This window comes from Cololabis saira, chromosome 1, assembly GCF_033807715.1.
Source record: "Cololabis saira isolate AMF1-May2022 chromosome 1, fColSai1.1, whole genome shotgun sequence".
In the NCBI taxonomy this organism is placed as follows: domain Eukaryota; kingdom Metazoa; phylum Chordata; class Actinopteri; order Beloniformes; family Belonidae; genus Cololabis; species Cololabis saira.
This window is the reverse complement of record NC_084587.1, coordinates 3199358-3216832: the sequence shown is the minus strand read 5'-3', so window position 1 is coordinate 3216832 and position 17475 is coordinate 3199358. Positions and strand designations below refer to the sequence as shown.

Genomic DNA, 17475 nt, shown 5'->3' with positions numbered 1-17475 from the left:
TACTGTATGTTTGCAAGTGCTGATTTGCTGATTTTTTCAGAGATAAAACTTTATATTTTATTATATTTTTTAAAACTTTTTTTCAACTTATTTTACAGAGTTTTGCACTTTATTCATTCATTTTTGGTTTAATAAGAGCAAAGTTTGCACTTAAAGCCCAATGGGGCAAATGTTCAATAAAAAAACAGCATATTTGAAATCATTTCTTTGCCTTTTGTCAATTCACAAAATAATCGTAATCGTAATCGAAAATCGGATTTTGAGAGAAAAAAAAAATCAAGATTTATTTTTGGGCAAAATCGAACAGCCCTACTGTGAATATAAATATTTTTTGCCTGAGGTTGTTTCTGTCCAACAGCAGGAACTACCAGATCAGATTATTTTATATTCAACACAAAAACACGAGGTTAAAAGAGAAGCTGTTAACTTTTCTACACGACTGCATTTGAAAGTTTATCGTCAGTTCTTCCGAGTGTCTGAAACGTCTGGAAACGTGTTTGTTTTTTAGATTCAAGAATGGTGCAGCTGCGATGGACGCCAGGAAACCGGGGAGAGACGAGCCTCGCTGAATCCTGCTGATGTCCAGCGCTGGTGGGGATCGGACCGGCGGGCAGTACTGGAGATGAGGGGGGATGAGGGGGGATGGCATCCCCTCCTGAAATAAAAACGGTCCAAATCATCCCCCCTGTAAAACTGCCATCCCCCCTTTCCATCCCTTATGTCATTTCATCAATGAATGTGGTTTTACTGCTATTTCAACATTTAGGGCCCGATTTACTAAAGGTTTGCGTGCGTAAAAACGTGTGCAAACTTGACATCACCCGCAAACCAATGTGCCAGCTGATCTACTAACAGCGTGCAAAGAGGACTGCGCCTCTCAAATGCGCAAAATAGCACACGCTATTCATTTAGTACTTTTGCCCTGATGAATAATCAATATGGGGCGTACCCGCCAGAAAGCGCTAAATACTGGGAGGGGAAGATGCAAATTGGTCCATTTACCACGCGCAATGAGATTTACCAAGCCTGAAAGTTTTTGCGGGGATTGTGATTGCGTCTGTATTTAATACGTTCGAAAGGAAGGTGCTAATCTGCATGCAAAAGGAGAAATATTTTATTTGAACGTTAAATCGAGTATTATTCAGCAAAAGGTTGCCACAGGAGGCACATTCATTTTTTTATTTGTGATAATAAATAAATCATGTGTTTTCATGGAGAAAAAAGTGTTTCTTATTGTGCGCCTATACTTGTTCTGCAGTTGTCATACCCCGGTGTTGTGCCGTATTCAGCACCCGGCCGTGAAAAGCACCCCCTCGTCTGACAAAAATGATATTCTCATTCCGTGTCACGTTCTGTTTAGCGTCCAGTTTTGTGTTAATGATTCATGTTTAAATGCGCTCATGGATTCGGGTAAAAAAAAAAAAAAAAATCGGGTAAATGGTTATTGATGTCATTAATTAATAGCCTGCTTACTGTGTTGTCTTCCATAATATTTGTAAATATATATAATATGAACTCCTAAGTATGTGTTTGTGTGAGTGTGTATATATAAATATATTGAAGTGTCAGTGTGTTGTTTTTTTTCTTGGTCTACTTATCATTGAATATACGAGGGGGTGCTTTTCACGGCAGGGGTGCTGAATACGGCACAACAATTTGCCTCTTCCACTAATATCTCTAACTCCAACTCGTCAAATTTCATTTTGCGCTTGCGACTATATCCTGCTTTCCATCCAGACTCTCCATGGCGCAAAGTTTGCGCCGCAAACCGTAAGACGCGCAACACCTCATTTAAATACTGCTGTTTGCACCTGTTTCAATTGCGCACGCAATCTTAGTTGATCACCCGCAAACCACGCAACAACAGCACGTGCAAACTTTTTCAGTGCACACGCAATTTAGTACTCTTTATTTAGGATCTTAGTAAATCGGGTCCTTAGAGTCATCACCAGAAAAATAACTTATTTGACAATTTTCACCTGTTTCAAGTAAATTTTCACTTGAAATAAGTAGAAAAATCTGCCAGTGGGACAAGATTTATCTTCTTATAACAAGCAAAAAAATCTTGTTCCACTGGCAGATTTTTCTACTTATTTTAAGTGAAAATCTACTTGAAACAGGTGAAAATTGTTGTTTTTTCCAGTGATGAGTCTTGTTTTAAGTGTAATGACATTTTTTTTACTAAAATGAGACATTTTAACTACAAATAAGACAAATATTCTTGTTAAGATTGTGAGTTTTTGCAGTGATCCATTTTACTTATCCTGTGAAGGACAGAGTCATATTGATAAGTTCAGAAAAGTGTTTTTATTGTTGTGTTTTGATGTATTTGATGTAAGCCCAGTGGATATTTAAAGCTTACAGAAGGCTGCATTTAACTGCTGCTATGTCATTCCTGCAGTATTTCTGCAGCTGTTTTGGTCACTGCTATTATTTGTAATATATTATATTATTTGTAATCAGCACAAATTATCTGTCCCCATATGATAAAATCCACCATCCCCCCTGATTTTATTTACAACTCGAGTACTGCCGGCGGGGGAACCGAGGTGGTGGGAGTATAAACGCCTGAGAACGGCGTCTGGCCCAGAGCTAGCAGAGCTAGCGGACGCTGCCAACCCGCCGCTCGGCCTCCGTTTGCATTTCTGTGGTCACACACGCCGTCCCTAGATTTATGACATCCCGACTTCAGACGTTCTCCTGAAGCGGCCGGGCTGATCCGTCGGGCCGGTGACCTCATCCCGGGTTTCCCCCCCGTTTCCAGGGCTGGTTGTTGTGGTCGGGAGGAGAAGGAGGAGAAGGAGAGGCCATCCATCCATCAATCTATTCCTGGTGTTTCCTCTGGACCAGTTCCCAGCTGGATTTGGGCCCAGACTGGAACCCTTTCTTCTTCCTTTTTCCGTATATTTAATTTTATTTCTATGGTCTTTTCAGAGACCCTGATAATGACCCCTGAGCAGAGATCATTAAATATTAGTAACAGCACTGAAGCCGAGTCTTAATCATCAACGAGCACTTTAGAGTTTCACTTTTACTACAATTACTAAGTTGTTGGAACCTCAAGTCGGCCGACGCCTCAAACCGAGACATTATAAAACACTCAAGTAGAGATGTAAACGTACGACGTCGTACTCCGACTAGGGCTGTTCGATTAATCGATTTTAAATCGTAATCGCGATTATGTAATCAGAACGATGTTAAAACGTGAAAATCGTAAAATCGATTTTTCACTTTTTTTTATTTATTTTTTTTTTACCTTGTCTGCACACATATTAATGATTGATACCATATTAATGATTGATGGAAATACCTCTTAATACCTGCGACAAGTGCCCCATCGGAGAGGCTCTTTAGTGTATGAGGGGGTGTTGTAACATGCCACCGGTAGACCGGCTCGTGTTCCTTGCAAAAAACTTGCAAATGTGAACAGCAAATGTAATGACTGACATTACACACCTCTACCTCCTTCATGGGTTGCATTATTATGTAGCATGCAAAGACCCAGTTTAGTTTAATTAGAAAATGTCTTGTTTTATTTAATTGGAAATATAACTTACTGTATGTTTGCAAGTGCTGATTTGCTGATTTTTTTTTCAGAGATAAAACTTTATATTTTATTATATTTTTTTTAACTTTTTTTCAACTTATTTTACAGAGTTTTGCACTTTATTCATTCATTTTTGGTTTAATAAGAGCAAAGTTTGCACTTAAAGCCCAATGGGGCAAATGTTCAATAAAAAAACGGCATATTTCTTTGCCTTTTGTCAATTCACAAAATAATCGTAATCGAAAATCGGATTTTGAGAGAGAAAAATCGAGATTTTATTTTTGGGCAAAATCGAACAGCCCTAACTCCGACGCAGGAAACCTTCACTTTCACCTTCAGGGGGGAGAACAATTCTTCCTGGAGAGGTTTTTCTAAAATCACAGGGAGGCGGCGGGTCCTTGAAAAGACTTAAATAAGGCCTTTAAATGTCTTAATTTGTCTTGAATCTCAATCCAAGGGTCTTAATTTTAGAAGGAATGTATCCAGTCATCATTAAAAAGTTTATTTCATCGTTTTGAGGAGAATCTGCAGAGGTTCTAAATCTGTGTTGCCAGGTTGGGCAGGTTTCAGTCCAATTGGGCTGAAAAATATACATTTGTGCTGCTTTTCCTGGTTTTTACTAAATATTTAGGAGAAATTAACACAAAAGTTGCCATTATGGCAGAGAAAAGTAGAAACTTACATGATAAACTCACTGATGTTTGATTTGCTTTAATTTACTCAATTTAATTGTAGTCTTTGTTTGGAGCCTGAACTTTTTTTAAGGGCTATTTAGTGGTGTTGTGAAGCTTGAAATTTATTACGCATTTAATAATTTATGGTTTTAACATAGATAATGTATGATTTGGGCTGTTTTTTTTCATAATTTTGGCGGGTTTTACATCGCGTTTGGGCTGGAACCTGTCAGATCTGGCAACCTCGACCTCAGCGCTGGATTTCTTAGTCGACTTGTCTTTTTGGTCTTAGATTTTGTTTGAAAATGGCATTAAAAAGTCGTAAATTTACTTTGGTCAAATCTGGTTTGTACCACATCCAGAATAATAATATATATGTGCAATCTGGAGCGTGATCTTATGTTTGGTGGCAGCACAGAAATGGTTATTTTTCAGGCCTGTTTCTTATATTATCTCTCACCAGGCGTTTGTGTTCCCGGTAGAGAGTCAACGACGGAGCTGGCGGGGCTCCGGTCCAGTTTCAATCATAAGTAAACAGTTTGTGCTGGAAACCGACGTGTGTTTGCATTTTTGTGCAAACGTCAGGGTAAACAGACCGGCTGGGTCTCAACACTTTTCTCTGTTTAGTCTCAAACCAGCAAGAAAACTAAAATCTATTTCTCATATAAGGGATAATAACGTTATTATGGCCTTAAAAGTTGGCTCTGTGATAATGAGGCACTGGCTCCACCCATCCACGGTCATGCAGGAGAAAATATATTAGGGAGATTTTTTTTTATTGTGCACTTCGAGAAAAAAGTCGAAATGTGGAGAATAATGTTGAAATACAATTTCGAGAATAAAGTCAATTTGTCGAGAATAATGTTGAAATACAATTTCAAGAATAAAGTCAAAATATCGTGAAAAAAGTTGAAATACATTTAGACTTTTTTCTCAAAATTTCGACTTTTTTCTCGAAGTGCATAATGAAAAAAAAAAATCTTCCTCCTCTAAAATATTTTTATTTTTCTCTTCTGTAGTATTTAACATTAGTCCTCACATGTTTCAAAGACCTAGGCCTTCTTAAATTATAATTTGTTTCTTTTAATCTGAAGAAATGTTGAATACAAGTAGGAAGGCTTTTATTCTTAACTCGAAATAATATTTCTGATGTTTCTAAATAAAGAATATCTGTGAATGTTAATGTTCCTGACTGTATAAATGATGTATTAGTCAGTGACTCACCGGTGATGACCAGCGTGTTGGCCACGCCGGCGTCTCTCAGCATCTGCTGGATGTGGCTGTTGTAGCGGCTGAGCGCCGCCCCCTTCCCGCTCTCCGGGTTCACCAGCAGCATCATCCGGCGCCGCCGGCCCGGCTCGCCCGGCAAGCCCACCTCACCCGGCCAGACGCCTGCAGAGGAGAGAGAGGGAGGGAGACGGTGACGCCGGGCCGGTCGGTTTGAGTTTAGGCAGCAGTTTTTACTTCCGAGGTCATGTGAGGTCATGTGGGCGGAGTCAGACTGGGACCAACAGGATCCTCAGAGTCTGAATCCATTCATGATGAAAGTTGTTGGACTCTGGACTAGACTCTGGACTCTGGACTCTGGACTCTGGTCTGGACTCTGGACAAGACTCTAGACTCTAGACCTGCATCTCGATTGCTCTCATAGGAAACAAGACTTTAGGATAATAAATGTCTCTGCCCGGAGGCTCCAGCTCTTCTGCTGCAGCTGAAAACGTCAATCGATCGGTGGCCCCTTGTTTCCACTGAGTCCACTCTTTTGTGCTGATTTAGTGTTTTTAATTCTGTAACGTGTCGTCATGGGTTACATGGTTACGTGTGTTTGCTAATACTTGCTAATACTTGCTAATAATGTTACGTATCGTAACAATATGCAGCATCTAATTTTAGCCTTAACAAAAGAATTGGTTCCTACAGAAAAGGTTGTAAAATCGCATTTCCATGGTGACCGTCTCCAAGCACCTGGATGTCCCTGTGACTACCGTATTGGCCCGAATATAAGACGGGGTTTTTTGCATTGAAATAAGACTGAAAAAGTGGGCGTCGTCTTCCATTCGGGGTCTAGACGTTATACCCATTCACACCACTAGATGGCGCCAGATATCTTTAAAGCGAATGCTGAATTTAACTCCCCAGGCCAAAGCAAACCACTGTCACGAAGAAGAAAAATAAAAATAGCAGTAGCATGAAGAAGAAAAATAAAAAATAGCGGTAAGAAAGAAAAGACAAGGAAATAACAGAAGAGATAACAGAAAATGCTGAAACGTAGCGACAATCTGGAGAAAAGTGGGTCGAAGAAGTTATGATGCAAACTTCAAGATCATGATTTGAATGAGGCAAAATAACATGCTTTTTCTCTCAAATATATTGTTATAATCATTTGTTTCAGATGTACTGTAATTATTTTCTGTATAAAAATTTAATTTGGTGTTAAAAAGTCTTTTTTCAAATTTGAGTCTTGAAAAAGAGGGGGTCGTCTTACAATCAGGGTCGTCTTATATTCGGGTCAATACGGTACAATTGGACATAATAATAATAATAATAATAATAATAATAATAATAATAATAATAATAATAATAATAATAATAATAATAATAATAATAATAATAATAATAATAATAATAATAATAATAATAATAATAATAATAATAATAATAATAATAATAATAATAATAATAATAATAATAATAATAATAATACGGATGGAAACCAAAGAGTCCAGAACAACTTCCAAAGAGATTCATCACTGTTGGAACCAAACTGGACCACCGATAAGAACTTTACTGATGGAAAACCATCGTAAAAAAAGCCTGACTATGATTTGTCTAAGTACTTGTTGACGAACCACAAAGCTTCTGGGAGAAAAACGTCCTCTGGACAGTCGAGGCACAACCGGACCTTTTTGACATCACATCATCTCTGTGTTCATTAATGAATCCTTCAAAGAAAAGACCGTCTACTGTGGAACCTGGACCAGACCCGGGTGTGTTCTGGAGCTGCAGAGCTCCGTCCGGTACCGGGGGTCTTGAGTCTGGGCCGGGACCACGAAGTCTCAAGACCGTCAAGACCTCCAGGAGACAGCAGGTCTGTCCAGAGCCAGACCACTGGGTTCCTGGTCAGATTCTTTATCACTCCAAAACTGAAATTTAACCGGCCAGGTTTCCAGGGTCAGGATTTATGCTGGAGGCCGCGTGGACAGACAACGGCAGAACACTTCCATGTATTCTGCCCCCTTATTCAACCATACTGGCAAGAATTTACTGAAGAATTACAGACAATTTTCGGACTAAAAACTTGAGATTGGGTAAGATCCCAGATGGACTTATCGCCCAGGACAACTAGCTCTGTAAAGTTCTCTTGGCTGCGAGACAGAAGGCCAAATCTGCCATCAAAGGACGACTGGACCACAATAGTTGAGGATATATATACGTTGCACGGAAAAACTGACCTTCTCCTCAAGATTACAGGCTGAGCAGCAGGATATAAAATACTGGGAAAGATGGACTGTCTCAGAAAATTATAATATTGTGATTTTCTGTAATGCAATTACAAAAACAAAAATGTCATCCATTCTGGATTCATTACAAATCAACTGAAATATTGCAAGCCTTTTATTATTTTAATATTGCTGTTTGCAGTTTAAGAAAACTCAAATATCCTATCTCAAAAAATGTGAATATTCTGGGAATCTTATTCTTAAACTGTAAGCCATGATCAGCAATATTTAAATAATAAAAGGCTTGCAATATTTCAGTTGATTTGTAATGAATCCAGAATGTATGACATTTTTGTTTTTTAAATTGCATTACAACAAAATAAAGAACTTTATCACAATATTCTAATTTTCTGAGACAGTCCTGTATATTCTGAGGAATGTAAAATCCTGTTTTTGTTAGGGTTTTCTTTATTTTTATTAATGTATGCCCTAAGTCAACCTGTTTGTTCTCTTATTTTATTTTTATTTGTTTATTTTTTTACTTCCTTTATTGTTAGAAAAAAACTTGAAATGTATTTATGTATTTATTACGGACCCCCATTAGTCTTCACTGCTATTCTTCCTGGGGTCCAACATTGCACACATAAAATAATAAAATACAATCCTTACAATTTCACCAATAAAGAGAAAGTAAAGAGAAAGCTGGGTCTCAGTCGCAGGTTCCCGGTAGGAATGGGTGATATTTTACCGTTCACGATATACCGTCAAAAAAATTCCCCACGGTAAGAATTTGTATCTCGCTGTAAAAAGGATAAATTCCCGTTGATGATGTTTTGTATAACAAACATGGCGGATCTGAGAGCGAGGAGCTCGTTGTTAAACGAGGCTCCAGCTCCGTTATCTGGAACTGGTTTGGATTTAAAGAGAGACGAGGAGCAAACATCATCTATTATGTGCAGAGTCTGCAAAAACAGAAGGAAACGGTTGTTACATTTTGATAAAACGTTTGACTATTACAAAACAAAAATTGCAATAGTATCTAATTTGTGGCATGTTCCAACCACAGTTTAATTTGCACATTTTATTTATATTACAAGAGGTCATCACTGATTGGATTTTATTTTCAGTGAACTTTTATTTATTTGTCGTGTTTCTTTATTCATCAGTTTGTATTTTTTTTCTACGTTGTGATTTTATAAGCTAAGAAAACTTGAAGGACAAGGTACTATTGCTGTTTGTTATCCCACTGTTTACGCCATGCAGTTTGAATAAATGTTGAATCTGTTCTTACATTTCAAACTTGTTTCATTTGAGTCATTCCAGTTTTGCAGTACAGATGTAACTAATTTAATTGTTTTTTATTAATTCAATTTAATTGGTGTAGTTTAGTAGTATTTAGTATCTTTTAGAGCAGTGATTTGGCTCCAAAGACTGAATGTGGTGATAGATTTATAGTTACAAAGGTGGAGTTGAATTGGTTTTTTTTTTATCGTTATCGGGATAAATGCCAGAAATTATCGTGATACATTTTTTAGTCCATACCGCCCATCCCTAGTTCCCGATCCATGTCTGGACACCGCCGGACCTGCTGAACCGAGCCGGACCGGGAAACTGTTCCGTTCTGTTCAGTTCTTCTCATCTCCTTTCGTAAGAAACGTTTGTGTAACTCCTCCGTCAGAAAACAGAGACGAGGAAATAAAACCTGCCGTCTTGATCCCAGAATCCTCTGTTCTCCGACATCAGTGGGACGTGCACGTGCCTGCACACGTGCACGGAGTTTCCCAGCAGCCCTCTGGATTTCATCAGAACCCGTCTGGCGGCTCTGAGGGAGCAGCGCTGGGCGGGACCAGAGGGAACCGGTTTCCTCTCATCAAAGAGGGTTTGGTGCAGGTGGTTGTACGGCAGGAATGCAGAGCAGCAGGTGTCACAGTCAGTGCAGGAAACAAACGTGCCTGAAGGGACGACACGGTCGCCTGAGGCTCCACCATCACAGAGTATCAGTCACTCAGTCCGGGGCCGTCTAACTCCTGGATCCCACAAGATGAATCTGTCTAACTCCTGGATCCCAAAGGATAAATCCGGGTTCTAATTCCCCGGTCCCACAAGATGAATCCGGGGATTAGGGCTGGGCGGTGTGGACTAAAAAATGTATCACGATAATTTCTGGCATTTATCCCGATAACGATAAAAATGACGATAAAAAAAATACCAATTCAACTCCACCTTTTTATATAAATCTATCTCGCTCTCAGATGTTTGTTACACAAAAACGTCATCAACGGGAATTTATCTTCCTTTCTTTCTTTCTTTCTTTCTTTCTTTCTTTCTTTCTTTCTTTCTTTCTTTCTTTCTTTCTTTCTTTCTTTCTTTCTTTCTTTCTTTCTTTCTTTCTTTCTTTCTTTCTTTCTTTCAGGCTCATTTCCTTCCTTCCTTCCTTCCTTCCTTCCTTCCTCCTGCTCTCCTTCCTTCCTCCTTTCCTTGTTTTCTCCCTTCCTTCTCCCCTTTCCTTCCTTCCTTCTTTTTTTCCTTCCTTCATTTTTTCCTTCCTTCTTTCCTCCTGCTCTCTCCTTCCCTTCCTCTTTTCTCCCTTCCTCCCTTCCTCCCTTCCTTCCTTCCTTCCTTCCTTCCTTCCTTCCTTCCTTCCTCCCTTCCTTCCTTCCTTCCTTCCTTCCTTCCTTCCTTCCTCCCTTCCTTCCTTCCTTCCTTCCTTCCTTCCTTCCTTCCTTCACGTACGTTGTGCGTGGATTTAACACAGAACCATAAATCAGTTTTACACAAAAACATCATCAATGGGAATTTATCGTTTTTACCGTGAGATACAAATTCTTACCGTGGGGAATTTTTTTGACGGCTTATCGTGAAGGGTAAAATATCTCTCATTCCTACCGGGGATGTCTATTTTCTGGGTCCAACTATATGGAAACACTCCTTTTGTGCGGCTTTAAAATCGTATCAATTACTCTTACTCTTTCTTTATTTTCTTTTCCTTGTTTCATCCACCCTTCTGTCTAAGAAACTTTTGAGATAATATCTGAATTTGATTTGCATTTTTTTGCATAAACCCTGATTCCAAAATAAAAGCCCTGATCTGATTCACTGAAGAAAATAGAAAACAGTTAGGGGCTTATAAATCTGAGAAGAACTGCAGCTAGAAACTGTGAAACTGTTTCACAATAATGTTCCAGCTGTTAAACTGTAAACATCCCATAATCTACATGACGTAAACACTAAAGACCCTGGAGGAATCTCTGTATGCACGGTCCATCTCGTCCAGACATGCTAGGAGAAGCCAACCGTGATGCAGAAACACTCCCGTCTCCGCTGGACCAAAACATTTCAGATGGACTGAGCCGAAGTGGAAAACCTCATCAAAATTAAAGGTTTTACAAAGTGGTTGCAAACTGAAACTCCCACCGTTGAGGACTGGATCAATGTTATCCATGACATTTTTGTCATGGAAAAACTGACATTTGTAATTAGACTTGAACAGGAAAAGTTTGAAGACTGCTGGAAGTCATGGACTGAATATGTATCCTCCTTTAGATTGCACTTTAAGTAATCTTTAGTAGAAGAAACTAATCCACTAACCCCCCCTAAGTTCTTGAGCTACTCTACTGTTGTTTTTAATATTTTGACTCTGTGATATTTCAAGTATTATATTGTTTCAGGTGAACATGTTTGTAGCTAGTCCCCCTTCCTTTTTTTTAATTTATTTATTTTTATTATTTATTTATCTATTTTTTTCTCCGTTTCCCTCTCCATTTTCATTGCTATACTAGGAAAAGAGCAGGTAAAAAGGTGAGAAATATTTTATATTATTTTTCTCCCTTTTCCCTCTCTTTATGAATTAGTTATCTTTTTTATATCAAAAACAGGGACATGATGTAAGCATGCTATATTGTATAACATGTATCACCTTTGTTCCAAATAAAAATTTGAATGAAAAAAAAAAAAAAAAATTAAGTTTTACGTGGAAACCAAAACGCCACGTCACCTGGAGCTGAAGAGCAGAGGAACCAGGTCTGAATCTCTGACGGTGTCAGGGCTCCTTCGTCTCTACCAACTGTCACTTCTGGAATGGAAACCTCAACATGCAAAGCTCTTTCAGGGAAGGAGTTGCATCTTTCAGCAAGACAAGGCCAATAGAATAGAATAGAATAGAATAGAATAGAATAGAAGACTTTATTGATCTCCCAGAGGAGAAATTCAGTCGTGCAGCAGCCAAAACACACACGCCAAACCACATCTAAACCACGGCTCCACGGTAGAAGAGTCCAGGTGCTGAACGGTCCCGCCAGCCGTCCAGACCTCTAACTCTGGGGTAAAAAATTAAAACGACGTGGAGCAGCATCCGTCCATCCTACGTCAGATCCAGACACTGGTCTCCTCAGCTCCCAGACGTTTGTGGACCGTCGTTAAACAAGAGCAGACTCTGCAGTAGTGGTAGTCCAGTGGCTACAGAGCTGGGCTTGGGTCTGCAGGTTCAGGCCCCAGAACGGCAACCAAGATAAACTCTAGAACTCTAATTGTATTTCCCAGAGCAAAATGGTATGTTTGTTCTCTCAGATGTAAGTCCCTTTGGACAAAAGCATCTGCTAAATGACAGTAACAGTAGGGGTGTAAACAATATCGATACAGTGGGCCGCTCGGTGGTGCAGTGGGTAAAGCAGCGGGTCATATACTGAGGCTACAGTCCTCCTGCAGCAGTCGCAGGTTTGAATCCCGGCCTGTGCACCTTTACTGCATGTAGTCCCCATTCTCTCTACCCCCTTCCTGTCTGCAACTTGAATAAAGGGCCACTAGAGCCACAAAAACTAAAAAAAAAAAAATATATATATATATATATATATATATATATATATATATATATATATATATATATCGATACGGCGATATATCGCGATACTTCGTCAACCTATTAAAATATCGACTTGTCATATACTAAAAAACACAAATTTTTGTGTAACAACGCACGTTATTTTGGATATTCTGTATTCAGTGACACATTTGGCTACTAATTTCAGTGTTTCTAATTTCAGCACTTTATTTTCTTCATATTCTACAACTAGCACTAATATAATGTTTATAACGTTTTTTTTAAACAGTTAAATCAAGTGGAACAGTTGTTTAAAAACAACATTTTGACTCAGTTTGTCCTCTGATCAGTATCCTCCAGTGTACATATACTGCAACTCGTGTTTTTGACTAAGTTACCACAGTAAAATACTTTCATATATCACAATGTTACAATAGGTATTGTATTATGATACAGTATCGTGATACGAATATCGTATCGTGATACGAGTATTGTATCGTGATACGAGTATCGTATCGTGATACAAGTATTGTATCGTGATACATGTATTGTATCGTGATACGAGTATCGTATCGTGATACAAGTATTGTATCGTGATACATGTATTGTATCGTGATACGAGTATCGTATCGTGATACGAGTATCGTATCGTGATACAAGTATCGTGATACGAATATTGTATCATGATACAAGTATTATATCGTGATACGATACTCGTATCACGATATGAGTATTGTATCGTGATACAAATATTGTATCGTATCACGATATTGTATCAGTATTGTATCGTGATACATGTATTGTGATTTATGTATCGTGACACTTGTATCGTGATAGATTTATCGTGATATGTATCGTATGGTGAGGTTCATGCTCTACTCTGCAGTGGTATATTTATGTGTAAATGTTTAGGATGAAGAGCCAGTTTGGTTTAAATAAACTTTTATGACGTTAGAGTTCACTTGTCTGTGGATCGTAGCCGCCGTGCTACGATTCACACGGTAACGACGTACATCCATCAGTCACAGTGGAGTCTCACTTCCACACATCGGTTCACCATCAGCAATCAGCGACCCACAATGCACCACTCAGCCGGCAAACATTTGCAATTCAGATGGAACCTGTCAGGCTCCGTCAGAGTTTGTTCTCGGGGGTTTAGGGAAAGAGAAGCAGCACCAGGATGTTCAGCTGCTGCAGATGGTTCAGATCGTACTTGGGGAAAAACCCCCACAAAAGTCCCGTCACCGCCGCAGATATGATTGAAGGTTGGAGTCTGACAGCGACGGACGCTCCGGTGGATAAATGAGCTAAGAGAGCGGCATCAAACCACCGGCCGTCTGACATCACGGACTAAAGTGGAATCCCGTAATTTAGGAGACAAAAACCGGCAGAGAAGCTGGTCGACGGTGAGGTTTTTTTGTTTTGTTTTGTTTTTCAGCCCCCACAGTCCCCAGTAGTATATTGTATTATATTACATAAAATAGTTGTATAATAGTTGGCTGCTGCAGACTAATGGCCCTTTTCCACATAGACGTATATACGTAGACGCCGCATCGAGTGGTTTTGCCCGCTGCTGAGATACGTCACCGTCGCCGCCATATTGGATGTTCAAGACTGTTCTGTAAACTAATACAAGTAAATGGACTTATTTCCATAAAGCGCCTTTCTACAAAGAAATGTACGTTTTACGCCTCATTTATTCATTCACATACGCACTAATATACTTGGGAAACAGTTAGGCACCAAATATAATATATTTAATTTTCTCAGATGGCAAAAATAAGAACTTTATTGATCCCACATAGGAGTAATTCATGTTCTATCAGCTATAGAGAACAAGGTAGTGCCGAAAAACAATATATATCCCCCTCATAAAAATAAGAAAAATAGAGAAACATATTTTCTCATCAACAAAACAAATTAAAAAATTTTCAAATAACAAAATAACATATTTGAACCATTTTCCAGACAATAAAATAACATTTGAACCATTTTTCAGACAATAAAATAACTGAAAAAATCTTATTTTTGCCATCTGAGAAAATGTATGGTTCCGCGTTACGCAGAGCCTATGGCGTAGGGTACGCCGTCGATTTAACGTGGAACCATAAATCAGACTTTATTTCTCATCAGTGCCGCCGAACAAAATAATAAAAAATAAAATGTCGCCACTTGAAGCTTCTTTCACTCTCATTGTTTAACTTGATATGGAACACAAGCCACAGACCCAGCAGCACATCTATCATCTCCTGCAGGTTCTACATCTTTAGTGTTGTCTTCTTCATTTAGATACACAATCAAATACGTCACAGCAGCTTCTAAACCTCCCACTTCTCACCTGGGTGTCTAAAAACAGACGAGGACAAAGCGGGTGGAGGCGTGACGAGGCGTGTCCCCGGGTCGGGGCGCGCTGAGTAGCTACTAGTGGAAAAGGCCATAAGTGGCATCAACCAAGTCCTGAAAAACTGGCTGTAAAACCCACTTTTCAGAAACTGGTTGACGTCACGGAGTCTTTGTCCAGGTCTCTTGAGCGTATTTGCACTTGAGCACACAAGAATGAGGCTGGAAATGACTCAGGTGGATTTCTCTCTCAGGTGTTGACTCATCTGTGTCGTAACTTTGCTGCAACGGACATGAAAAACTGTACTTTTCTGTTTTATCCGCACAATCAGCAAGGTTGCGAGCTCTAATCCCTGACAAATGCCCATTAGGAGGGAGTCCAGGTTTTACATCGGAGGGATTAATGGATTATCGTGTATTTGACCTAATACTCGCCCGTCCTCATGTCAAATGCCAGATACGTCCAATCACCGTCTATAAATGCCATCGGCTCCTTCTCGTCTCTGTTTATGACGGATGCGTCTGGACTCGTCGTGTTGGACCTCAGAGCTGCTTTAGACAAAGTTATGGGGATTAAAACACCAACATTAGCTGGATCATCTGATGGATTACGGTTCATTGATCCTCACAAGCCGGACTTGGTCACGGTGTCCCGCAGGGTCCTGAACTCGGGTCGCTACTTTTCCCTCCACATTAGGCCTGGGCGATATATCGAAATTTTAATATATATTGATATATTTTCAAACGCGATATGGTACGAGACAATATCGTTTATATCGATTATTTAAAAAAAAAAAAAAAATTTATGATTTTGATATAGCTTATTTTGTGACAAATTGACTTGAATGTTTTATTTGAGATTTGCACAAACGTTTTGTTATTTGCACAACTGTCAACCTCAGTGGAAAAGTCTGCCTGTTACTGTCTACATTGTATTAATTGCACAGTGTATTTTAATTTAATTGTTATGCAGGAAAGGGATATTTGTTTTATTTCATTCAAGAAGCATTTTTATTCTATATATGCAGGCAGCTTATTTTTATTTAATTGTTTTATACATGTTGATATTGTGCAGACCTCTGTTAATAAAGGAACCTGTGTGACATTTGGCACGAAGCTTTGTATTAAAACTGACTGTTTTTTTAAGGGTTTGCCTCAGAAAAAATGAAGCTAACAGAGATGCTAACAGAGATGCTATGCTATAATGCTTTGGGGGAAACCCCAATTAAGGCACAGAAAAAATATCGAGATATATATCGAGTATCGCCATTTAGCTAGAAAATATCGAGATATGACTTTTGGTCCATATCGCCCAGCCCTACTCCACATTTGCTTCCATTAGGTACTATTACTGGGTATATTCACTGCTACGTAGACGATACTCTGCTTTACCCATCCATGAAGCCAGAAGAGGCCGGCGAGCTACCGGGACCAGACGTTAATGACCTGCTGCTAAACCGAGGCCGCTGTGGCCTTGTGGGTTTATTTCAGACTAGACTTAGATCTAAATAAGGAGTGATGCAGACGACTGCAGTTCCTCGTTAGCAGGACGTCCTAAAACGACCCAACGCCCTCCAGCTCCGTTCAGATGAAGATTAGCATCATATTTCTGCAATCTCAGCTCCCCTTTCCGTTTCTTTAACGGGTCAGACACTTAAAAGTTTTATAGCAGTCCTCAGGTTTTATGTTTAGGTTTGAAACGAAGCCTAAAAATCTCCCAGACAACGTGATTCAGGCAGAAGTTCTTCAGAGGAAGCAGCTTTTACGGGTGTCTGAGCAGGGAGAGGTGCTAACTCCTGATGTGGCCTGTAAATCAGTGGAAACTGCTTCGGAGCACAAGTGGATTTGTGCTGAGCCAGAACCACAAAGGGTGTGGAGGCCGGAGGAGGAGGAGGTGGAGGAGGCCGTGGTTAGACCTCTGGGGACCTATATTAAGGACGGCGGAGGGTTTTACGACACCGAGGGCCGACCCGTGCTGCAGGGCTGCTGCACGCTGAGCTTTGTCTTACGGGGAAACCGCGGCAGCCGGTTCTGTTTCACCGAGGAATCACTCGCATCACACGTGGATATTTTAGGACGCGGGGTTGGATCAGAGGGAGGAGGTTAGACTGCCAGAGGAAAACAAAGTCTTAAAAAGAAGTTAGTAAGGAGTGAGGAGGGTTTTATAATGCCATGTTCAGTTTACGGCTCATTTTAATGTCCGTCTGAGGGTCAGCGTTTAATCTGCCTCGTGCAGACGGCTGCTGCGTCTGACTCATGCAGCAATTAGTCGGCTTTATCGTCTGTATACATGCAACTGTTGAGGAAATATAACATGCATGTTGGTGGAAAACCTGCAAACCGGACCGCAGAGCTTTAGTCCTTACAAGGTCCTAAAGACGGGTTTCAAAACCGCCAGTTCAGAACCGATGGGTGACGTCACAGACGGTTCTCCGGTTCCTTCTGTACAGAACTCGGGCTGGGGATCCATTCAAATGTCAAGAATCGATTCAATTCCAATTCTTAAGATTCAGAATCGATTATCAAGATTTGATTTGATTCCGATATTGATTTGGGTTAGTGTTATTAAAACTGTTTTTTCAGCTGTTGCATAAATTATATGACTGTAGTTCTGCAACATATTAATACTAGTATTATATTGAGATTCAACAGCAAGTA

General features: G+C 39.7%; 1 protein-coding gene across 1 annotated transcript in view; it reads right to left on the bottom strand.

Moving 5' to 3' along the window:
* The window catches only part of LOC133449797 (sphingosine kinase 1-like), a 31804-nt gene extending 17728 nt beyond the window's left edge, over positions 1-14076 (bottom strand). The window contains exons 1-3 of the mRNA XM_061728793.1: positions 14019-14076; positions 9368-9613; positions 5446-5613 (exon numbers count right to left, since the gene is read on the bottom strand). Coding sequence (XP_061584777.1) covers positions 5446-5613; positions 9368-9613; positions 14019-14076 — 472 coding nt within the window. The remainder of the gene's footprint in view (positions 1-5445; positions 5614-9367; positions 9614-14018) is intronic.
* Positions 14077-17475: the final 3399 nt, after the last annotated feature.